Source organism: Lepidochelys olivacea (genome assembly GCF_965140295.1).
Source record: "Lepidochelys olivacea isolate rLepOli2 genome assembly, chromosome: 25".
In the NCBI taxonomy this organism is placed as follows: domain Eukaryota; kingdom Metazoa; phylum Chordata; order Testudines; family Cheloniidae; genus Lepidochelys; species Lepidochelys olivacea.
Genome location: NC_140435.1, coordinates 15183750 through 15209456, shown reverse-complemented (window position 1 = coordinate 15209456; position 25707 = coordinate 15183750). Strand labels below are relative to the sequence as shown.

Sequence of the window (25707 nt, the reverse complement as noted above, 5' to 3'; positions counted from 1 at the left end):
GAGGTGCTATGTCATGCTATGCAGATGACAGCTAGTAGCTAGACAAGACAGCAGTGCTCTCCCCTGCTTTAGCACATGCCACTCACTCTTACACTAATATCCCTGGGCCCTCTTGCTTGCAAGACATCTTTTAGCCTTAGAGTACCCAAGCAGAGAGAGAGTTTGAGAACAGAGCCCCTTGTGGATCAGCACAGCACTGGGCCCTTGGTACTGGGCAGTCTTTCAGAATAACCAAGGTCACAGTCACCGTCGCTACAAAGGAGGAATCTGTTGAAATGGAATGTTTTATTTTATTGGTTTGAAGATATGAGGGGTGGAGACAAGTGGTGACCAAAAGGAAAATGGAAGATCAATACAGGATTGGCTGCTGTTTAAAAACAAGCACACTCCAAGGGGGAGGGAAACCACTGTGCACTAGAGTGCTTTTTTATTGACTGCCAAGCAATCTGTTCAGACCACAGGTCTCTCTCAGCAACTCAGTGCTACAGATCACATTCAAGTCATGTGCAAACGCAACAAAACAAGAGTACAGTATTAACAGTAGAGCGCTGCAGCCTGGTATCACTTTGAATCAATCTCATTAACCGCACCAAAGCCCCAGACGATTTGCCTATTAGTTCAGCAGTGAGTAGTTCAATGCCAGTACTAGACAACTCGATACAACCCCCCAAACAGATTAGAGAGAATTATGTAAATTTTGTTAATTAGCCTTTGGCTTAAACAACCCTAACAGTTTCAACTCTATAGCAGTTACCTGGAGCACACGCTGGTCAATGTCTGCATGAACATTAAGAAGCATCACACAATCTTGGTCCTGATCATCCTCAGCTCACATCGACTTCAGGAGTGCTCGGTGTCCTGAGAATCAGGTCCTTTGGCAACCACTGAGTCAGGCTCTGAAGCTCAAGAGTCTGGAGGGAGCAGACTGGGAAGGCCCATGGCAAGAGGCAGCAGCCAGAGCGAGTGGCCCCTCACACCCAGAACAACAGGAAGTAGGACACACATCAAAACCATTTTTCAGAAGAGGGGGTGTTGCCAGAGGCACTTTAGGAGGGCCCCAAAAGCTTTGCCGGAGGCATACTGCAGAGTGATCTACCGGGGTGTCCACATGGAACCCAAAACATGCTTTAAAAAAAAAAAAATTAAAATAACCACTGAAGGCACCTCCCAGCCTGAGCTCCTCTCTTTGGGGGAAATAAGAGCCAGGATTTAAAAGCCACCATTATCAGTAATAGTCCTGCAAGGGCTATGCTGGCCTCACTCCAACTGTCCATTGCCAAGACGTCTCCACCGCTCTCAGAAGCGGGTCTCGCCACAGTGCTGACTCTCCCACTCTTCTTTCGGGTCAGCTTGGGGAGGCACAAAAGCCACATGGAGCAATAGATCTGCACTGAAAGGAGTCTTACCTTGTTGTTGTCATCAATTTTACTTCTTCCCGCAAGGTACATTAATAATTTAGAGCAACCAAAAGCCTGAGAGCAGGAATGTGAGGAGATAATCTTGGCTTGTGACGTGCAAAGCCAAGCTGATGTAAAGACTTCAAGACACAGAATTTAAGGTGCATTCCCCATGCTTAAGAGAAAAAATAGCCTACACAAGTCAGCTTTTAATATGGAATTGGCCAGAGGTCAGGTCAGTCTCCAACCAGAACAGACTCAGATCAAAAAGTGCAAGAGGCTTTTCCTAGGTAGCAAGCGTCCCCTTTACACCCACAGAAATATTGCTTCTACTCTCCAGGGGGCAAAATTCACCCATGCACAGCTTATTTTGAGGGTTTAAAGAGGGACAGAGGCATCATGCCAGCCTTCTGCAATGGGGTGAATTTAGGCACCTACTCAATACCAGCAGAACTGGTATCTCACAGGTTACATACACTAGTGCTATCCTCACCTAGATTTTTAATAATTACTAAGGGGACATCAAACTCCACTTAGAACATTTTCATAATAGGCCCCTAGTTTGTACCTGAATAATTGAAAAAAATTTTATATATAAAAATAAAATAGGTCCCATCTTCTTTCACCAGAATTATTAAACCATTAACACATTAAAATCAATACGGTCTTAGAATCGTTCATTCCAACAGACCCAAGAAAATCAAAGATTGCAAACTCACTCTGTCCAACAAAGAAGCAGAACTTAAGGAATGAAAAAATAACTTGCCTCAGCTAATGCAAGGCCAATGAACATTACAAAACCTGAGCCAAACCGTTAACTAACTGGCCTGCAATGCAGCGTCTGACTTAAGTGACCTGTGAATGATGCTTTACAGGAAAAGAGGTGTGATGGGAGCTGAAGGGTTAAGGCAAGCATTACCATTGGTGTTTATGGAGTACCGCCCTAGAAGGGATGAAGACACCACCATTCTAATGAATCAAAACAAGCTAACTCTCTGCATCACCGGCCAAACTCAGCCATTACAGCTGTGCTCGGGTAACACAGAAAGCACATTCATCTCTGCATCAGTTAAACATACAAAGATGCTAAAATGGACATTAACAGATACAAATTAGATGAAATTTGTGACTATCAAGGTGCTCTTTGATCATACGGAAGTCGTCCTTTCAAAAATATTTTGTTTTTCAATCTTAAACAAGTACGCACCTCTTTCAGCAGGCTGGGGAGCCTACAGCTAAGAGCTAAGGTATCTGGGGTGGTAGAGGAAATCAACACTTCTAATCAGGATACCTTGGTATCAAGAAATACTGCCTGTTGCGTAGATGACCCCAAGGGACATGGTGCTCTCTACACTATCTTGGTTCAGGACTTCAAAGCATGGCTCAGCTCCCAGAGATCACTTCTGCTGCCTGGCTGGCAGCAAACCCATTTAAGCATGGTCAATTTTTAATCATTCTCCTTGGCGCTCTTTTTGTAACAGGTCAGTTTCTCCCTCATTAACAAGACAGAATTCATTTCCGAGAGAAAGGAGCTGCTATCCCATATTTCTCTCCCAAAGATGCTTCATGTAGCACCCAATCTGTATTGAGAACAATACAGTCCTGTAGCCTTAAAGCTGCACCTCTCCAGTAGGGTATTTTCTAGCTTACAGGCTGACTGTGCTGGGATTCTTGTAGCAATGGCACCCGCTCCCTAGAGGAGAGGTGGGATCTTCAGGATTGCAGGGCTGTATGGCCCTTAATTTTCAAATAAACTGCACCCTGCATCTGCATTGTGGCTGAAGCCACACGCTTGCAAGAAGTGTACTTTAAACAGGATTGTTGCTAGCAGTTTCCATCACAGTATAAGCAGGGTCTGTACTTGATGAGGGTACAGGGAAGGAGATATTTGCTGCACACTTCTAGTACATTCACATATGATCCCTTCACCACAGGTCACTGACCATCAACACAACCAGGCTACAACGGGACATTTCTGCGGCTCACTGGGCTTATTCCATGGCTCAGCCCAGAGCACTAATGCATGGACTGAAACTGCTCCCTACACGCAAGAGCAGCTATTTTTGAACCAGCACTGCCTCAGTTTAAGATTTGCAGTCAACAGGGATCCGGCTTCAACTCCTCTTCAAGGTTATTCTGCTTTTTCCAGCCAACAGTTGTTCTTGGATGTGTTGCATTGGGAACAAGTACTTCCGACTTTCTATGTCTGACGACAATGCCATCTGTACTGAAACTAATAGCATGGTAGATATTAAACAACTCTGCGGCAAAGGGGTCTTTTGCAGGTACTCTGGTTTGCAACTATACAAAATAGTAGAGTTTGAACACGTGTTGATCCCACAGTCTAGCCAAACAAGTTATTACTACTTCAGACTCTCCTCCTGGCTCAGTGATATCCCTTAGCTGTAAACACATTTCTTCATTCTGTAAGTCAGGTAATGACTTGTATTGTCACTGCGTCGCTTCCATCTTTGGGTTGCAGCATTAGCCCTAATAGCAACTGCAAGAACACTGATGCACTGAACGCTCCCTCCCCGCCCCACAGCCGCTCTCCAGCTGACTGAACTACAGTACAGATCCATTACCTAATGCAAGGGATAGCTCCAGACCTCAGAGACTGATATCGCTTGACGTGGAGTCAGTTATAAAGTAAGAGCATTGTGTGGGCAACAAGCAGAATCCAACTGCCTGATACCACTTCAGTTTCACTGCAATAGTTGCTAGAGGGTGGGATATAAATGTATACAGGATACTGACTAGATTTCGTAGGCCGGCTGATGTGGCTGCAATACTTCAGTCCATCACTAGGAATGTTAGAAACTGAAAGCCCACCTTAGAGAGTCACATTTTCGTTATCAAGAGAGTTACAACGGTTCCTGCATGAGCAATAACACCCAGGGCAGTAGGACTTATCGTTTTACCACTCTGCCTTCTCCTACATAAGGGAAACAGGTTTAGATCCCTCCCACACACACACCTATAAAACTGTGTGCTGTTAGCTAGCAGCCATCTTAAGCAGTTAGAAAAAATAAACCCAAGAACTGGTGAGGCAATTCTGCTGGTGGACTTGCACCTTCTCGGTCAGTCTGTGGAGTTGGAGCCATTGGTCCCACATCATCTGGAAAACAGAAGACATCCAAGCACCAGCATGAGCGTTTACAGCTTGACAGTTCTTTAGCATGCCTTGAAATAGCTGTGGGGGAGGGAGATGGAGTGAGGGGGAGATGAAGGAGGGCTGTGTGCATGTGATTCTCTTCCTCTTTGAAAACACTTTGAAGGAATCAAACCCACTTATCAAGACTCCACCGCAAAAAAGTAAGTGCTAAAATTAACACGTGTCCTAATGGGATAAAGACAGCTCTGAGTTAGGACACCATTGGTTCCTCCACATAAGACTGAGAAAGGTTTTAGAATCTCTAGCAGAAGCAACTATACAGCACACGCTTCTGACTCCCTGAAGGAAGTGTGTGTTTGGGCTATCGGACTACTAACTGCTTCCACTCTGTAAGGAGGGAGTGTGGTCTAGTGGATGGAGCACTAGACTGGGCACACAGGATACCTGGCTTATTCCCAGCTCTGCCACTGCTCTGCTGGGAAAGTCACTTCACCTCTATGTCCCTATTTCCTCATCTGTAAAATGGGGATGATACTGGCTTTCTTTGTAAAGTGTTTGGAGAACTCCTGATAAAAAGCTAGGTATTATTACCCCCCTGTATGAGATCAGAACAAAACATAATGAAGAGAAAGCGATATCTGAACGAAGCCAGAGGCGCCTCTAAATGTAGAATTGTGCAGAGCTGAGTTCAGTGTTAAAAGCCAAGTTTGCTTTATTAGGTGTTCAGTCAGCCATATTCTAAACGGCAAAATTCCAAGTACCAGATTAACACTTAACTTCAAAGTGCTTTACAGACATTAGCTGATTAAATGCAAAGGAGTCTGAAATGTTTAATTTAGATGCAGCAAAAAGATTGCTTGGTTCTCAGAACAGGGAAGGTAGGAGCCAAAATGAGGAGCAGATTCCTTGAGATGGAAGGAGACTGGAGAACAATGCACAGACGTCAGGAGGGCAGGGAAGATGATTTTAGGACATGCAATGCCAGAGCTGTGCAGGGAGAAGTTCACACGCAGTCCACCCACAATATGCCTGCCTCTAGCTGCTGTTCTCAGTCTCCCACTTTGTGTGGGAGCATGCAGCACTCGTTACCCGCTTACATATTCTTGCACGCCACCTGTACTCCAGACACTTCTTAAATAAACCTGAACTTCCGGGGGGATAAGTCCCTTCATCTTCTTTAGTCTTTGGGTCTTTCACTGCGTTCCATATGCTTGGAACTGAATCTGAGAGATATGCATGCCAAACCCCCTCCCTTTTCCTTCTTTATAAAGGACCGTTCTATGATAAATTCCAGTTCTAAGTGACCTTGGGTCATTGTGTTTGTTCTGAATTGCAACCTCTCTAGGAGAGCGACATAACTATCTAACACAGATCACCTATTGTACTGCACTGTGTCCACTGCAGAAATAACCAAAATAAAAATGATTACTGAAGAGTCCATTCAGTATTGCAGAGTGGAAGGAGGAAGAATTAAAATAACTATGAGATGCAGAGGAAAGGGAATTATCACATGAAAAATAATTTGAAAGAGTCTTATCTTATAAAAAGCATTTAGTAGATTCTTAAAATAAAGGATTTGAAATCTGTCTACTATCTGTGTTTCACTCAGTCCCAGGAAGAAAATAACCTAGACATTTTCATTTAGGGAAGGTGTTAGTAAGCTTTTATTCAGTTTCACTTGCTGGTTTTCATGCATTAGCACCGTGCTACAAAGCTGAGGCAAACAATAGGAGAAACCTTGTTACAGAAAAAAAAAAATCCCATTTCCCTCCCCCCCCCCATTATTGATCTCAGGTTTTGTAAAAGCTAATTTTTAATCCATGTCTCTAATAATTTCACATGTATAAAGGCCCTTTAGTATCCCAAGCAAGACCATCTATGCAATGTCGTTCTCTTGAGACTGTTAACCCAAATGCCTGACACTGCAATTGGATCCATCCACACAGTTGGACCCTTGCACCTGCACAGAGTTTCACCTGTATGGATCCAGTTGCAGATTCTGTGCCCAAGCGTCAAGCATCTTTTGAAAGCAACATTTAGCTACTTGTAAACATCCACCTACCGTCTCAGATTTCTTGTTTCAAACACTGTGTCTTCATCGCTGTCCAGAGAACCCAACTCCATATTTTCATCATAGTTTGAAAGGAGACCATACTTCTTCCGCTGAGGTTTCTTCAACCTGAAATCAGTTTTGAGCTCATTCACAGGTACTTCTGATCTAGAACTTTCATTCACAAACCCTGATGTAGGCTCCCTTTTGCATACAATGTCATGAGCTCATAAGGACAGGAGAGGCCTGGTTAGCCAAAAGGACAAAATGAACAAAAACAGGGAATCGGGATGTTTTGTCTGTGGACTATTTATTACATACTCTCGGGTTTGCTCCTGGATAGCACATAGTTTGGCTTCAGTGGTCATCACCTGTAGAGTAGCTCAAAAATATCAGCCTTATATTTGCATACCATTGCCAATGGGGGATATTAGTCAGAAAGACTGTATCGGAAACAATTTAGTTGGTGCTTTTGATGGAGTGAATTTTGACTAGAATAGTAATACTAGTATAACTCCCTGTGTGGGTACTCTTATTCCGGATTCAGAGTGCCTTTTTTTCAGTTCAGTTTCCATGTCACTTTGACCAGGTCTATGCCTAGGACTTTTGCTGGCACAGTAATGCCAGTTAGGGATGTGATTTTTTTTTTGACATTTCTATACCAGTAAAAGCTATATTGTAGACAATCATAACAAAAAAAAGTGCTTTTATGGGTATATGCTGTGTCTACATCAGTAAGGCTTGCTAACAGAGCTATACCAGCATAGCTATACCAACAGATCTCTTCTAATACAGACAAGCCATCCAAAAGGGGCTTAAGCGAAACCAAAAAAAGCTACTCTCATTCCAGGATAAGAATGTCCATACAGGCAGTTAGACTGGTAAAAAAAAAAACTTTCCTGTGTAGACAAACCCTTATTAAGGCAGGAAAGGATATCACACACTTCAGAGGGTGGAATGCTGGACTCTGTCTCTCACTTCAGGGCCTGAGGCACAAAGAACAACTACTCTGTCCCTGCTACACCAGCACGGGGATAAAGGGGACGGCAGAGTCTCAGGGGACATTTTTTCTACCAACCTCCAGACTCCTCTCAGCTTTTACAGCAGAAGTACAGAGCTACCTTCACTGAGCCCACACTCATCAGAAGAGGGTGGGGTTTTGGAGAAGCCGCTTTCTCAAGCGACAGGAGAAAGATTTCAGAGTTCCCAAGAGAAATAGAAGAATGCAGGCGTGTTTTAAGGGCATGGCGTAATCTCTCTAGGAATTGCAAAAGGCTCCAGCATTTCCTCACTCTTTCTAAAGCGCCCCGTGGGAAAACAGAGAATCCACAAAGGATGACAGAGGCGTGGAAGACCGATGGCTCTCCCAGAAGCCTCCGGAGGAGGGGAGGGCTGAGGGGTGTTTATTCCAGGGGAAAGTGAGTCTAGGATGTTCCCATGTCTGCTTCCCAGGAACGGCGGGGGGGGGGGGGGGAGGAAGCAACGGAGGTTCCCAAGCCTGCCTCCTGGGGAGATGGGGGTAAGGACCCCACCCCTGTTCACACACCCCCACAAAGACACTCCATGGAGTGAAGGAGATGCTCCAGGGGGCGGGGGTCTACAGGGGACCCATCCCCTTGGAATATAGGGGAAAGGAAGGGAGGGTCTCATGACCAGCTTCCTTCTATTGGGATGGGTCCCTAATACGGGGAGCTCCATGTCTGCCCCCCCCCGCCTCTCCCGGCCCCCCGCGCGCCCGCCACTCACCGCAGCGCCCGCACCAGGAAGTAGAGCGCGGCCAGCACGCAGAGGCCGCTGAGCACGTAGAAGCCCCGTTGCACCGCGGGCAGCCGCCCGCCCAGCAGGTCCAGGCCCCGGACCCCGCCGTCGCTGTGGTTCCCGGCCGGCCCTGTCCCGTTGGCGACGGCGGTGGGGCCCGGGGGCGGCGAGGTCCCGCCCGGCCCGGGGGAGCTGGACACCGCGCAGGCGCCGAGCAGGAAGAGCAGCAGGGGCAGGAGGCCACCGAGCTCCCGCGGGACCATGGCGGGCGCACGGCAACTACCGGGACACGCGCGCCTCGGCCTCAGAGAGAGGCCAACGCACCGGAAATGGCCCGGCCCGGCGCAGCGCTGGCTGGGGTCCGGCCGGGGACTGTAGAGCCCGCCCACGGGGTTCCGGGAACGCGGGGTTCCGGGCAGGCTACAGAGTAGGGTAGGGGTGTCGGAGCAGTGGGGGCCCGCAAAGGGACTCTAGGGTGCAGAGGGGAACAGGGGGGAAACGGTTCAGAGGGGAGCAGGGGGTATCAGGAAGCAGAAGGAAGGTGCAAAGGGACCCCAGGGTGCAGAGGGGTATGGGGCCATGGGGGAGCAATAGGGTTTCCAGGCTCCTGGAAAAGGGACCCGAGCGGCTCTGGTGGGTGACGTAGTGGGGGGCCGGGGTTAAGGCAGGCACCCTGCCTGCCCCAGCTCCGCGCGGCTCCCGGAAGCTGCCGCCAGGTCCTGCAGCCCCTAGGTGCATGGGCGGCCAAGGAGGCTCCACACGCTGCCCTTGCTCCAAACGCCGGCTCCACAGCTCCCATTGGCCAAGAACCCCGACCACTGGGAGCTGCGGGGATGGCGCCTGGGCGCGGGGGCAGCGCACGGAGCTTCCCTAGCCACCCATGCGCCAAGGGGCTGCAGGGCATTTGACAGGTGGGAGGGACCACGGGTATCTCCTGGGCACTCTACGGGTGTTCGGTTTGGGGCCCCGATTTGTGGGTTTTCTCCAGGGGCTGTACGCCACCGTGCAGTGTTTGGTCAGGCTCAGCTGGACCCTGACGGAGCCGGTCAGCTTCAGGCAGGGGGTTCATCAGTGGTGTCCACTGTCAGGCCAGCTGTATACTCTGGTGATCAAGCCCTTCCTCTGTCTCCTCCGTCGGAAGTTGACAGGGTTGGTGCTCCATGAGCTGGAGTTGCAGCTAGTCCTGTTAGTGTACACCAACGTGCTCCTCATGGTCCAGAACCCAGGCAACTTGGTGCAGGTGGAGTCCTGCCAGGCGATCTACTTGGCGGCCTCCTCCGCCCAGGTCAACTGGGTCAAGAGCTCTGGCATGATGGTCGGGGATGGGTGGGAGATGAGCTCCCTCCCACCTGAACTTCAAGCCATTCAGTGGCGTGCGGGTTCACTGCTCTATCCTGGTGTTTACCTTTCCACCACGCATCCTTTTCCACTGGAGAACTGGTGGGATTTGGAGGCCAGGGTGCGTGAGCGGCTGTGGAGATTGACAGGATTGCTCCAGTGCCTCTCCCTGAGGGTGAGGGCGCTGGTGCTGAACCAATTAGTCCTGTCCATGCTCTGGCACTGGCCCAACACCCTGAGCCCAGCCCCAGGGCTCTTGGCCCTGCTCCAGAGGGTAGTTTTGGAGTTCTTCTAGCCAGGACTGCACTGGGTCTCTGCAGAGGTCCTGAGTCTTCCCCTGGAGGAGGGAGGACAGGGCCTGGTCTGCCTCCACAGCCAGGACCATGTCTTCCCCCTCCAGGCCCTGCAGAGAATCCTTTACGGTGCAGGTAGTCCAGCGTGGAGCACGTTGGCACACGCCTTCCTCCGCCACCTCCGAGGGCTCTGATACAACCAGCAGCCCTTTTTTTCTCCACCCGAGGGGTCTTCCACGAGATCTCGCCGAGCTGCCAATCTTCAACCAGGACCTCTTCCGGACCTGGATGCTGTTCTCGGCGACCAGCTCCATTGTGGCCACCAAGGGGGAAGACCTCCTCACGGAGCCCCGGCTACACAACTCCTACCTTCGTATGCAGGTGGCAGAGTCCCCCTAGGTGCACCGGAGGTTGTCCTGATAGAAACCACCAGAATCTGAGACCTCCTGGACTACGACGGGGGGGACTGGATGGACACCCGAGCACTCGGTCAGTGCATGGGGCTCTCCATCCTTCTGACCTCCCTGCGTGTACTCCGGGAGGTGGGGGCAGCTTTGTTGCCCACCTCTCAGGTTTTACTTAAGCGGGTACTGCGAGAGGGTGCTCCCCACCTGCCCCTCACCCCAGGCCCTCCAGGCCTTTTCATCGGGCCCCCTCCCTTCCACAATCTGAGCCAGCTGCATGCCCTGCAGCCAGTTTCCTTTGAACTGTGCCAAGGAAACAACTATACACACTCATGCTCCACACATTTCACTTCCTCACCCTCATGTCCCGCCCTGATACCAAATGGTGGGACTATTTATCACCTGTGGAGGATGAGAAACCCTGGTGGGCCAGCCTCTATTCCACCCCGGTCCCACGGCCACAGGGACATCGGTTGGCAGCTCCTCCATGGAACCGTAAGCATGGGCATGTACCTGGCGTGGTTCACCCATCCCTGATGCCTGCCCCTTTTGCGGCATGAGGGACAACCTGGCACATGCCTATCTTGAATGTGCCAGGTTGCAGCCCCTCTTCTGGCTCCTCCAGAACCTCCTGTTGAGGTTCTGGCTGCACTTTTCCCCACACCTGTTTATATTCGCACACCCTGTCCGTGGCCCCACGAAGTCGCGAGACCACGTCAACCTCCTCCTGGCCCTGGCCAAAGTGACCATCTTCAACACCAGGAGGAGGATGCTGAACGAGGGGGTGCTCTGCGACTGTGGGGCCTATTTCTGCTCCTCCCTGGTCTCACGCATCCAGGCAGAGTTCCTCTGGGCGGCATCTGCTTGCTCCCTAGACACCTTTGAGGAACAGTGGACACTGTCCGGGGTTCTCCGCTCTGTGTCCCCTTCTGGATTCCTAGTTTTGCACCTTTGACCTTCACTCCTGACCCTGTTATTTCTTAGTTGTCCCCTAAACTCGTTTGAATCCCGGGTCCAGTGGTCCCTCCTGCAAGGCTGCAGGAGGGGCCTTTAGAAGCAGACACGCTTGCACCCGCCCGCTTCCCTGAGCTTTCCAATAAGGCAATAAAATCCGGGTTTTCTCACCCTCCACCCCCCCCCCCCCACACAAACTCACTCTCCTGCTGGTAATAGCCCATCCAAAGTGACCACTCTCTTTAAAATGTGTATGAAAACCTGGATTTGTGCTGGAAATGGCCCAACTTGATGATCACTTTAGATAAGCTATTACCAGCAGGAGAGTGGGGTGGGAGGAGGTATTCTTTTATGGTCTCTGTGTATATAATGTCTTCTGCAGTATCCACAGTATGCATCCGATGACGTGAGCTGTAGCTCACGAAAGCTCATGCTCAAATAAATTGGTTAGTCTCTAAGGTGCCACAAGTACTCCTTTTCTTTTTGTGAATACAGACTAACACGGCTGTTACTCTGTAACCAGGAATAAACATTCTGGTTTCACATGTGCGTACACATGACGTACGTGGGTACACACTCTAAGTCACTGGTCTGAATTTGACCAGGACCAGACTAATTAAAAATTGTTACCAATGACAGCTTAAAGGAGTTCACAGGCTCAGCCCAGCTTCTGCTGAACAAACAACCACATCACAAAAGCCACCACTTTAATCTGCGTGAAGCACCGGCAGATCCCAAGATGGCATAAACTGTCATAGTTCCATTGTGCGGCTATGTCAGTTTACACGAGCTGAGGATCTGCCCACAGGTTTTCAAAATAGCTCAGCACAGGCTGTCAGTGCTAGATTTTGAAGAGCTCATCAAGTTTAAGATGCAGGTGTCTTTTGGACATCTGGGTTTGTCATGATGGCGAGCTGTTTAGTGCCGAGCTCTTTTGGAACATCTGGCCCTAATTGTTTTATTGGAAATCTCAGTAAAGTCCATTGAATGAATAAACATTTCACTTTAGCAGTGCTTCCCCCCCCCCCCCCAGCAATTTTAAGAGATTTTGCAGGCTGGTGGTGGTAATATTGTGTTAATAGTCCTGTTCTCTGTAGAGAAACCTTTAAAGGATACACACTTGAAAAGAGTGGGATGTCTGGAAGATTACAGCATGCTCTTTCAAAATGCCCTAATTCAAGATTTCACTTCCTTTTCACACTGGCCATTAGGTGTCACTATAGTTCCACATCTCAAAACCACTTCCCGGGATTTTTTTGAACAGGGGACTTTCTATTAAGTCCTTTCAGCCAGTTATTCTATTTCATCCCAAAGTGATTCTGGGAATCATTTCATTAATCTGTTTGCTGTAATCTGTGAAACCAGTTATGCTGTAGATCAAATTTAGTCAGGCCTCCATTTTTGCACCTACAATTATTTGCATAAGTAATTTAGGGCACAAAGGCCTCTTCATATCAGGAACTTGGTTTTTCAAATCATACTTTATGTGTATTTAACTTCTGAGAGGGTATTTATCATGAAGGCTTCCAAGCTGTTTAGGATTCATATGCAGCACTAACCACAGTGGGCATGCAGAACTCCCACAGTCACCAACAGAGAAATTATTAAATACATCAGGCAACATTCTGATTAAATGTTTTTTTCTGCTCTCGTTGGGTTCAATGAGTTTGATGGGGGTACAAGATAAGTAGACTTCAGGATTTGCTCTGCTGCGTATACACATAAATCCTTTAATTGTTCCTGTAAGTTTTCATATCTGTCCAAGATGCAGACACAGAAAAGTGATTTTCCCAAGGTCAGACAGCAAATCAGTGGTACAGTCAAGAATAGAAACCTTATCTCCTGGCTCCTAGTCTAGTGCCCTATTCACTAGCCCATCATGTAGTACAAACTCTTATACACTTTCTTAGAAAGGCAGATCTTCAATAGAATTTAACAACTGGCACTACCATAAATCTCATAATAGAGAGGTAGATGAGGCAGCATGCAAAGGAAGGCTGGGATATGATCAAATGCATTGTTTATTAATATGAGAAGGGGAATGGGGTTTCCCCATTAGCACCTTTGTTTGTAAATCTGGTGTATGTACAGAGGTTCAGTAACCCTCTTCCTTCAATTATCACCTGCACACAGCACTCTCCTCCCTTTATCAAGTCTCAGAAACCTACTTTGCAGCTGTAAGCTTACAGAGCTACATGGTTTTTCAGGAGTTAAACAAGGAGCATAGGGCCAGATTTTCAGTGTGGAGCAACCCCAGAACCAACTGAAGCCACTTCGGTAAGTGCTCAGCACACCTAAAAAAAAATCAGTCCCCTGGCTACTGAAAAGGAATTTGAAGTCAGTATAGCAGAATGAAATTCTAACACATTCCAAGAGTATGGAAAGTGCACAGCACAAGGGAACTTCAGATCAATACAGGTAAAACTCAGCAAACAGCTGGAAATAAAGAAATGCACTCAGCTTTAGTTCTAGTTTACGACTTTTAAGCATGACAAGGCACTGGTGTAACATCAATGACAGCCACAAGGGCAGAGACTTAGGTGAGGTTTGAATTAAAGGGATGTATTGGAAACATTCACAGCCAGCTATTGGATATCAAAGTTCTTGAAACCAGCTGAGGACACCTCCTTGTTCCAGCAAGACAAGACAATAAAATGAGGTAAGGCAATATTTAATGGAAAGGAGCCTTTGATATACAGGTAGAAGCATCTTAGAGCAGGAAATAATAAACTAAGAATTTAACTCAAGGGATTAAACAAGGGACCTGACTTCATTAATTAGCAAGGGCTGTATTAACACAGTGGAAGAAAATTAAGAGGGGAACAAAAACAAGCATGCACTCTACATCCAGACTGCTCACTAAGACAAAAGGGAAACAAAGACAATGTGGCTCAATGAGAGGAGTCAGCCTCTGGGACATCTCATTGTAAAGGTGGACTTGTTTTTTGTCAAGTTCAAGTTGGTTTAGTTCTAGAAGCTAAGAGTTTGGATTCACATATTTGAAAAAATAGTATGACTAGATGAGGCACATTCTATGAAAGTAAGGCAATTAAATCTACTTCAAGCAACTTTCATCAAATGGTTGGAACCCAGCTGCAGATTAGAAAGTGTAATTACAGTCTGATGAGAATGCTCAATGTTAGGGTAAGTATGGGACTGAAGATTTCAGATGTAGGGGCGTTCAACGCCAATGCTCTGCACTGTGTGTTGTCACACCTGTGCAAGGTGGGTGAAAACAGTACCAATTCTGAGCTGTGAGCATTTCACATCCACTTTGCACTGCTGTAAATAAATGCACATGGTGCAAGGCACTGGTAAATCAGAGTCAGTAAGCAGAGTAACCAGCGTAAGTTCTTCAAGGATGAGGAACAACGTACAAAGCAAGCTACGAACTGGAGGATTCACTTAAGTTTCAGTTAGGGAAACCACACCTGAAACCAAGTTCTCAGAGCAGCACCAGCCAGATGAAGCTACAAGGGAAAGAGTAAGTTGTAGTTATGTTCATGCAGCAGAAGTAACTAACTTTAGCATGCAGATCACATGGAAACAAGGCTATGTTTTTTACCCCCACAGGGCTTTAATTTTGACCTTTCTATAAAAAGAAGTACAAGGAAACAAAAGCAATGAGTGCATAAGGTAGCCCTTTCCTGGAATTTTGGAAAGACTGCTGGGAAAGACTAATAGAAAAGCACAAAGCTAGTAAGAGAAGTTGAGTCAACACATTTGAGGAAAGACAGGTATTGGGTTGCCTGGCTTTAGGGGCTGGAGTCAAGAAGTCTTCAATATTTTGTTCAAGGTGGTGTTTATTACTGGCTGTAGCCAATGTATTCCTTTTGATCCTATTTTGAGATACTTTTAGACAAATGTTTCTAAAGCACTTGTACATGCTAAGTATAAAAACTGATGCACTTGTAAAAGCTTTGAAAGAAATGGATAGTTAAATCAAATACTATGTCCATTTCTCCCACAAACCTTCAGGCTTTTTGGGGAGCCACCTCCTATGCATTTAACGTCCTCCTGGAATGCTCCTTTAGGAAGCCATTAAAGCCCACCTCTATGCCACCTATGGCAAGCTGGCAGAAGGCAACTGCCAAGGTGGCCACTGGCATCTTTTTATTTATACATTTTAAACAGTTGTGAAACATTTTTCCTCACCCTTCTCCTACCTGTAGGATTTGGTCCTTCATTTAGTCTTTTTGTACCACTTTATTTAGATAAGGGAATTGCACTGAGGGAAAAGCTTTAATCTATTGTATGTCTGTCTTTATAACAGCAACTACAACTGCATTAGGTTGTACTGTTTTATACAAAATGAATAGTACAAAACCTCTAGATTAGCCCTTATTCTAAACTTTTGTACAAAATTAGGCATTTGTACAGCACCAAAACTATGGGGCTACAAAGTAACGGAGGCTTTTGAGCACTATTGTATTAAGTCTCTTCCAGCATTAAAGTATTTCTGAAAAGCTTCCCTGACTGCAGTACTTCAATGTAAGTTAGTGGGTCAGTATTGCTTCAACATACTAGTTTCATTAAGTCAGTTTAAAGCAGCTAGTAGGTCTTCAGTACTAGACAACTGCCATGATAGACAATTTCCTATTGTGGATATGGAGGATTGGCAGAAAAGGTTTTGCTAGTGCTGAGTCACCTTCAGTAGCCCAACTGCTAAATGACAATTTACACAATAGGGTTTGGAGAGATCTCTGAACATAAACTCAAGTTAGAAATATTTAATCAAACCCAAATGTGAAAGTCTCTTCACTGTATGAGACACCTCGAACAGCTGCTACAAAGAAACACTGCTTTTACAGTTGAATCTGTAGAAGTAATAGCACTACTTAGGTAGAACTTTTTGGATGCTGGAAATTGATAAATAGCAAAAAATTAGTTGCAAAATAGTTAGCTCTGATTTGCCACCCAATATGGAGGTTTGGTAGAAAAGCTTTTAGAAAACTATTTAGTGCAATTTTGACACTTTTCCCTAGAATTTTTAACATTCATCAGCAGAGGGTACAAACCACCTGTAGACTAATGTACATGAACCTTAATCTAGAAGGCAAAAATTTCAATATGTAAATCTGATTTCTAAAATTCCAAGTTTTATTAGAGTAATAGGTTTGGGACAGAAACGAATACTGACCACTAGTGTTTATGTAGTTGCTCAAATGACCATAGGGCCCCTTCAAACTCAAGTTATCAGAAGGTAGTAACATTTGTGAATGCAAAATAGATAGAATACATGTAGCTAGAACAACCATATACAAGGTTCCAATGGTGTTTCAGTGACTAGGTTTTTTTTTGAACTCTGACTTGGTCATGAAGGGGTAAGCCACCAAATCATTACCCCCTCAACAGCCATTAAAACAGACAGATTCTAAAGTATTTTAGGAGGAGCCTTCAATCCCCCCAGTCATAAGCAAACCTCTTAGAATCCTACACAGGGGCTCACTCAATGATCTTTAACCCTTTATGGATCAACTGGACCTTCATAAGTAGGGACAGATTTCCAGTGCTAAAGCTTTAAACTATACATCATATAACCCAAAATCTGTATCAAATCGTGCCTTGACTAAATCCATCTTTCTTGCATTTATAAAATTATTAAAAAATCATTGCTTTTTCCAGTCCAATTCTTTATTCTATCAGTTATAACAAGTCAGATTGTTCACTTGATCTATATCAGATATTATACACTGCTCAAAGCTCTTGAACTCCACTGGTCAGTCAGCCGTATCAATCCTCTTCAATGCAGCTCACTGCTGAAATAAAACAAGACAATGAGTTCTACAAATAGCAGATCCATACGTATATTAAATTATCTAAAACTGCTACTGACCAAGAGTTAGCCAAGTTATCAACCCCAACTTATTTCTCACAGGATATTAGCACAAGGCAAAACGTTCATTCTGGTACATGTACATATGCCAAACCTAAAATCAAATTTCTCCAAGAGGAGCTCCCCTCTACTCCAGTAATTTCTTACAAGGGAATGCACTGTAGATGGTACCTGCTTAGAAAGTTGATTGTTGGTACTGCTTTCATGAAATGCTCAGGAATGCTGTTTCAGGCTCAACTGTCCATCTTCTCTTCACCCTGGTAAAGCAAATGTGCGTTACTAGCCATATCCAACCATGGTGTTTACACTGCCACCCACCTCCCCAAACACAAGTCACATCATATACAAGGGTTTCACAAGCCATTCGCTGAACCCTATCACATCACAGAAGCACAGTCTGGGAAATTCCAGGGCTGGCTGATGCCTTTGATATACCAGCCAATATATATCTCATTTGATCCTTAAGCAGAAACAGTTAACCACTTTGACATGGCTGCTTAGGAACAGTGTGGGCTATGGGAGAAAGTTAATGGCAACAAGATGGTAAAGAAAGCTACATTAAGTGACTTAATGAGTCTAGGAAGAGTCTCAATAGATGAACACAAATCAAGTCAGGGAATTCTGCTTCCCATCTTGCTTCCATACCTACTAGGCAAGACATGACTGTGTGCCCAACTCTGACCTGTGGAACTGATGTTGTGCCACAAACCAAAGATTGCATAGGCATGGATTTAAAAATTTTCCATTAGTTGACCAAAACTGTCAGAGGAATATTTCACAGGTACATTAGACTTTCAAATGAGCTCTCAACAAGAGGAAGGATGCGGACATGAGCAAAAGGAGTTACCTCGAATTACAGGACTATTTCCACATATGAACTAGCCCAGAAAGCAGCTTTCGTCTCAGAGGTTTCTGTTGGAGGCACAACACTTCTTTTCTCCAAGGACACTGCAGTTTCCATACGCTAGCAGAGAATTCTTAGAACTTGTAAGGCAATGACAAAGCTAGCTAATTAAGTCAATTTGTCTACCTTGGAACACTGTGTCAAACCAGTAACTACTTGTTATCAAAAGTCTGATTCAGACTACAAATTTCAATGTCTGCTTATTTTATGAAAATCCTGAACTGTCCTCTGACTAAACTGGCCAGCTGGGTTTTCCCTCCACTTTTGATGATTTAAGTATAACAAGTTAGTGATTACAATTCCCTAGAGTATACTTTTAGTAGTCTGCCACTAGACAATTTGACTATTCTTATGTGAAAACATCTTGACAGTATTCACATGTCAAGACCAGTTACGATTACATTCTCTCCAATGGTCAGTAAGTCTAGCTTGCTTTAATACTCCTATCACTAGGCTCTCTTCTCTAGAGTCGTCCTCCTTATTACTTAGCTTGTTCACAAGATCTTCAAGGACTGTGTTGTGCAATGAAATGTAAATGTCAGGAGCAGAGTTCATTTCAGACGGTCTTTTAATAGGCTTCGTAAAGCCAAAGAAAACTGTATACAAGAATCCTTTACCACTTCAAATACAATATCAACGGAATATGCATATTTCTTCCAGTAAAAAAAGGACAATATAAATAAACATTTTCAAGAACCTCTTTTATGGTAAGTTTGCGAGTCTATTTCTGGGTAATTTACATCATACAGTAAAAATACCGTTATGCAGGTTGAACATACAAGCAAGTTTCTCTTTAAGTATATCAAGGTGGTTTGCCTTCCAATTTACACCCAGGCTGCATGCCTACCTTGCTACACTAAAGGAATGTTACAAGAGACGAAGGTAATGCACTTTAAAAAAAAAAGTCCACAGCTTGTTCAGCTTCCAGTGAACATTGAATTAAAGGTCCTTTTCTATCTCAAAAAACTGAATTAGGGCCCCAACTTCACAACTTTTAAAAAAACACCTTGGCTTATCACAGAGGATAAAATAAAATCTGTAGTGCTTTCAAAAAAGATTAAAAACACTTTGAAACAGAGCTTTCTTAAAGAAAAGTCTAATCAGACCATCTTATATCAGAAGCTGTCAGGCTGTGTTTGACAAGATCAGAACTGATAATACTACAAAAGTGAAAATACAAGTAGATGTACTACACAATAACGATTTCAGCGAAGCTCCAAAAATCTTTATAAATACAGCCATTGGAAGGACGATCTTGAGTCAGGAAGGATTTTTACTCGTTGTGTGTAGCTGAGGACAAGAAGCAGGCACAATTGTAAAGGCACCGAAGCATAGACAAGTTCTAGCATTTTACTCCCTGTATTATTTCAGAGGCTAGTGCTAGTTCACTAGAGCTTAAGAGAACTTCCCCCACCCTTGATTAAAGTTTGTTAGAGGGCATTTGGAGTTTTGCCTAATTCTCGAGCTTCATGAATGAGAGAATTTACTACTTGCTTTGCCTTAGATCCAAGCAAGTCCTACACATGCATTAAAATTAGGAATTTAAGTGGCAAACATTTCCAAGGCCTGGTTGCAAATAGACTGGTTCTTATGGGCAAGAACAGAGTGTGATATGGTCCAACTGAGCCTTACAGTATTTCCAGACTTCAACAGGTCAATCGATTTAGAGAGCTCCCAAGGCAGTGTATTCTTCGTTCCCTTTTGAACTAAAACTTACCGTAACTGTCATAGTTGTCTCTGTAGGACCCTCCTGAAGACCTGTCACCATAGCCACCTTGATTCCTGCTGGTAAAAGTAACAAAGGTTTGTTTTATGAAACATGCTGTGATCTATACACATTACACTTTTGCTGTGCTATTGTGACTGAGCCAATTTACATCCCAGTCAAGTTGTTAACAGTTATTTCAGGACTGTCGCGACAAAAACCTCAACAGTCAGCAATTTGAACTCCTGCAGTCTACTTTCATCGTGTTTACCTGCTGCTATAGTAGTCTCTAGACCCATTATATCCCCCACTTCTGGAATCAAATCTGCTTCCTCCATAGCCTCTGTCTCCACCTCCTTGAATGGACACAATAAAGGACCAATTAACACATTGAAAAACTTCTCAGTGTCAAGTCAGTTATTGAAAATCAGTTACACTAACTCACCTCTAGAGAAGCCACGGCCCCCCCGACCTCTGCCTCCACGGAAAAAGCCTCTGCCACCTGATGAACCCCCTCTGTATCCACGGGATCTGTTTTCGGATGATTTACCTGCCTGGTCAACTCTAATCTGACGCCCATCAACAGACTAAACACAAAACAGAAAAAAAATAAACTGTACCAGTATTTACATGCTTTTAAAACATAACAGGACAGCATTTGCCAAATAAGCTGTCCAAACTGAAGGTACAAATTGGAAGCAGTTTTACTCATTTGTGTCCACAATGATTTGCCCTCATACCCAAAATCACAACCAAGTCACCACCATTAACTATTTACAGAGCATTCAAAAATAAAAATATTGCTTGAAATAAGGAAAAGGGCAAGTCTGCATATTTAGATTTCATTCATATTTTTAGATATATACATTACTTTAACTGCTCCTAGAAATTTTAATATTCCATTATGTTGCCAAAATATTTTAATTCCTGAATCATGTATGATTTCAGGATTCTAACTATCCCCTATGGTTAATTCTGCTTAAGAAAAACACAAAGCTACTATTCTGGAAATGATAGTACCATGATTCTGCAGCTCTATACACTGTCTCTGAAGAAATGGAACACAAGATCTCTTTACCTTTCCATTCATAGCCATCATTGCATCTTTAGCATCATCTATGTTCTCAAAAGTGACAAACCCAAAGCCTCTGGACCTCTGGGTCTCTCGGTCTTTCACCACGACAACTGAAATGCAAAGACACCATTGGCACATACTCACTAGCACAAAAAGATAAAACTCATCACAACCACTTATTTTGTTCTTACCTTCAGATATCTGGCCGTATTTAGAAAAAACTTGCTCCAGTGACTGTTCATTGGTATCAAAACTCAGTCCACCAACAAAGAGCTTTCCCTCATCTGATGCCATTTTGTTCTGTAAACAAAGACATTACATCAACTGTTAAATCCCACAGGAAAAGTTATTTTTTGTTGCTTCAGTATGTAGGACTCACACAGGACCAAGGGATTAATTCACTAGACCAGTGTCAATAGGACCATAATACTTATATACCAATACCACAACTGCTAGTAGGAAGCTGCCATGTGTAATTCACAGAAGAGAATCACAGCTTTGTATCTAGAGATAATCCATTTGGTAGTCAGCCTCCATGTAAACACAGGGTGATTAAAAGTGTTTATTTCAAGAAATTAGCCAGATTACAGAAATGAGGAGACCACAGAGAATGTAATTTATCCAACAGCATGATTTATCCCTGCAGCCAAGCAACATTTCCCCCCAAGACCAGCATCCCCCCCCAAGACGTTCTCCAATACACAGTATCACAGCAGGCCTGGTGCTATCACCCAGATCCAGCTGCATGGTCCATTTCCTTAGTCTCCAGCCGTAGCGGGTCCATACCAGGCAGCGCCCTGCCCACCCCGTTCAGGCTTTGATTATCTAGCATCAGGCCCGATACCACTCGGGTGCCGTAGAGTGGGACCCAATGGCACAGCGCACCACGCCACTTACGGAATGAGGCCGCCTCTGAATGGGCTGTGGCTAGATTCGATGAGCCTAACGGCTCCCGGCGCCTCAGGACCCCGACGCCAGGCCAGGACCCAAGCCCGAAATGAAGATGCTCTGCCGCACTACGCCCACTGCGTTCCCGCGCACGCGCCATGGAAGAGCGCACGAGCTTCGCGGCATTGCAGGCACCCAGGAGGGCGCAGGCGCAAACACTCCACCGGATGCGGCAAACGCACATGCGTCCTGCGCCAAGGAGCGAAGCCTCAGCGCCTCTCCCCTTTGCCCCGCCCATTCCGCGCATGCGCGCTACACATATGTGGGAAGCCATTTTGCGCCGGCCGTGACCGGACGCCATTTTGTTTCCGAAGGCGCGTCGTCGATAATTGATCGCCCTTCCCCCTAACAGCAGCCCAAGCGGGGCGCTTCGCCCTGTTGGGGACTCCAGCGGTTGAAAACGTTGAATACGATGATAAAGGCGGGCGGACCGACCCTACCCACTTCTCCCTGTAAGGGAAGCGGGCGCTCCCATGGGACACCGCCTTACAGAGGGCGCCTCCGCCTGAGGCGATATCGCCCTCCCCTGCCTCTCCCCGGGCTCCTTACCGGTCCTCGGTGAGTGCAAGGGCAGCACAACGTTTCAAAATCCCAGCACGATGTACGCTGAGAGCTGGCGGCGCAACTGCTTATATAGCCCCTCGTCTGGCCCCCCCCGCCCTGCTCATGAATATGCAAATCACCATCGGCCTGAATGAGATAACTGCGACTGTTCGAGGACCGCCTCGCCTCCTGATTGGTCGCAGCCTGGTTAATATTCATAAGATGCTGAGAGGGAGGTGATGCACGCTTCGCATTCCCCACGTGGTGTGGAGTGCGGGGGGGGGAGGCAAAGTGCTGATTGGATGGGAGGGGGAGAAAGTTAGGGGACGTGTTCCTGTGGGATGAGAGATTGGAAGAGGTTGATTGGCTGCGGCCTTCCCAGCCGCAGCCCGGCGCAGCCCACAGGCTCACCCCAGGCCGGGAAGGGGGCGGGGCCGCGGCCGCGCTGCCCTAGTTTCGCGCCCTTCGCAGCAATGCGGCGCCCGCTGCCGCTGCTGGAACAAAGGGGCCGCCTGAGGCGGCGGCGCCATCTTGGGTGGGGGAGGGACGGGACGGTCCGTGCAGCTACCCGTTATGCCCTGCCGGGCGAGCCGCGTCTTGCTGGGCCTGCCGCTCACGGGCCCCCGTTAGCCGCTTGGTCGCCCGCAGCACAGCCGAGCACGCCGCCCCCGCGCCCCCAGACACTGCATGTCCCCCATAACCCGCAAATCCCCCATAGCCCGCACATCCCCCCAAACACAGCCCCTGTGCCCCCAGAGACTGCTTGTGCCCCCCATAGGCTGCACATCCCCCCATAGCCCGCCTATCCCCCCCAAACACAGACCATGTGCCCCATAGCGCAGCCCAGGACAGCCCCCCCGAGCCCCCAAACACTGCATGTCCCCCCATAAGCCCCACATCCCCCCAAACACAGCCCCTGTGCCCCCAGAGACTGCTTGTGCCCCCCATAGGCCGCACATCCCCCCACAGCCCGCATATCCCCCCAAACACAGCCCCTGTGCCCCCAGACATTGCATGTGCCCCCCATAGCCCGCACATCCCCCAAACACAGCCCCTGTGCCCTATAGCACAGCCCAGGACACCTCCCTGACCCCCCAGACACTGCATGTCCCCCCATAACCCGCACATCCCCCCAAACACAGCCCAGGACACCCCCTGTACCCCCAGACACTGCATGTCCCCCCCATAACCCGCACATCCCCCCAAACACAGACCATGTGCCCCCAGACATTGCATGTGCCCCCCATAGGCCGCACATCCCCCAAACACAGCCCCTGTGCCCTATAGCACAGCCCAGGACACCTCCCTGACCCCCCAGACACTGCATGTCCCCCCATAACCCGCACATCCCCCCAAACACAGCCCAGGACACCCCCTGTACCCCCAGACACTGCATGTCCCCCCCATAACCCGCACATCCCCCCAAACACAGACCATGTGCCCCCAGACATTGCATGTGCCCCCCATAGGCCGCACATCCCCCAAACACAGCCCCTGTGCCCTATAGCACAGCCCAGGACACCTCCCTGACCCCCCAGACACTGCATGTCCCCCCATAACCCGCACATCCCCCCAAACACAGCCCAGGACACCCCCTGTACCCCCAGACACTGCATGTCCCCCCCATAACCCGCACATCCCCCCAAACACAGCCCATGTGCCCCAGAGCACAGCCTAGGAAACCCCCTGTGCCCCCAGACACTGCATGTCCCCCCTATAGTTCGCACATCCCCCCATCACCCACACATCCCCCCAAACACAACCCATGTGCCCCCAGACACTGAATGTACCCCCATAATCCACACATCCCCCCATAACCTGCACATCCCCCCAAACACAGCCCATGTGCCCCCAGACATTGCATGTGCCCCCCATAGTCCGCACATCCCCCCATAACCTGCACATCCCCCAAACACAGCCCCTGTGCCCTATAGCACAGCCCAGGACACCTCCCTGACCCCCCAGACACTACATGTCCCCCCATAACCCACACATCCCCCCAAACACAGCCCATGTGCCCCCAGACACTGCACATCCCCCCATAACCCGCACATCCCCCCAAACACAGCCCAGGACACCCCCTGTTCCCCCAGACACTGCATGTCCCCCCCCATAACCCGCACATCCCCCCAAACACAGCCCATGTGCCCCAGAGCACAGCCCAGGACACCCCCCTGTGCCCCCAGACACTGCATGTCCCCCCTATAGTCCGCACATCCCCCCATCACCCGCACATCCCCCCAAACACAACCCATGTGCCACCAGACACTGCATGTCCCCCCATAGTCCGCACATCCCCCCATAACCTGCACATCCCCCCAAACACAGCCCATGTGCCACCAGACACTGCATGTCCCCCCATAGTCCGCACATCCCCCCATAACCTGCACATCCCCCCAAACACAGCCCATGTGCCCCCAGACACTGCATGTCCCCCCCACCCGCACATCCCCACAAACACAGTCCATGTGCCCCACAGCACAGCCCAGGACACCCCCCCTGTGCTCCCAGACACTGTCCCCCTCATAGCCCGCACATCCTCCCATAATCCGCATATCCCCCCAAACATTGCATGTGCCCCCCATAGCCCACACATCCCCCCATAACCCGCACATCCCCCCAAACACAGCCCATGTGCCCCACAGCACAGCCCAGGATAACCCTCTGTGCCCCCAGACACTGCATGTCCCCCCCACAGCACAGCCCACACATCGCCCCAAAACACAGCCCATGTGCCCCAAAGCACAGCCCCCACATAACCCCCTTGTGCACCCAAAACACAGCCTATGTGCTCCCTGACACTGCATGTCCACCCCACAACACAGCCATCCATAACCCCCACAGCACAGCCCCCTAAAACACAGCCCATAAGCCCCCTGACACCCAATCTGCCCCAAAGTACAGCCCCCCATAACCTGCACATCCCCCTAAAACACAGCCCATGTGCCCCCAGACACCCCATCTGCCCCAAAGCACAGCCCCCATATGACCCCCTTGTGCACCCAAAACATAGTCCCTTCACTCAGCCCATGTGTCCCCAGACTCCCGCATCTGCGCCAAAGCACAGCCTCCACATAACTCCCTTGTGCACCCAAAACACAGCCCATGTGCCCCCTGACACTGCAGGTCCCTCCCACTGCACAGCCCCTCATAACCCCCACAGCCCCCCAAAACACAGCCCATCTGCCCTTTGACACCCATCTGCCTCAAAGCACAGTGCCCACATAACCCCCTTGTGCACCCAAAACACAGCCCCTTCACTGAGCCCATGTGCCCCCTGACACCCCATCTGCCCCAAAGCACAGCCCCCACATAACCCCATGTCCCCCCAAAACAGCCCATGTGCCCCCTGACACCTCATCTGCCCCAAAGCACAGCCCCCACCTA

At 47.8% G+C, this 25707-nt stretch overlaps 2 protein-coding genes across 7 annotated transcripts; both read right to left on the bottom strand.

The window, feature by feature from the left end:
- Window positions 1–270: 270 nt before the first annotated feature.
- On the bottom strand, window positions 271–8646 carry FAM174C (family with sequence similarity 174 member C). The gene is made up of 3 exons (XM_084614501.1): window positions 8309–8646; window positions 6575–6691; window positions 271–4515 (listed from the first exon to the last, which is right to left on the bottom strand). Exons 1-3 carry the CDS (start codon window positions 8581–8583, stop codon window positions 4512–4514), a joined length of 396 nt encoding a protein of 131 aa, XP_084470627.1. The 5' UTR covers window positions 8584–8646; the 3' UTR covers window positions 271–4511.
- Window positions 8647–16386: 7740 nt separating this feature from the next.
- CIRBP (cold inducible RNA binding protein) lies at window positions 16387–22430 on the bottom strand. Of its 6 annotated transcripts, none has more exons than XM_084614691.1 (8): window positions 22327–22430; window positions 21021–21129; window positions 20833–20939; window positions 20200–20341; window positions 20026–20110; window positions 19767–19834; window positions 17317–17402; window positions 16387–17068 (listed from the first exon to the last, which is right to left on the bottom strand). In XM_084614691.1, the coding sequence occupies exons 2-7, from the start codon at window positions 21121–21123 to the stop codon at window positions 17398–17400; spliced, it is 510 nt and encodes a 169-aa protein (XP_084470817.1). In that variant the 5' UTR covers window positions 21124–21129; window positions 22327–22430; the 3' UTR covers window positions 16387–17068; window positions 17317–17397. The 6 variants fall into 6 exon arrangements, with proteins under 6 accessions (XP_084470817.1, XP_084470818.1, XP_084470819.1 ...); XM_084614692.1 differs by having other exon boundaries at window positions 16387–17065; XM_084614693.1 differs by having other exon boundaries at window positions 19767–19831.
- Window positions 22431–25707: the final 3277 nt, after the last annotated feature.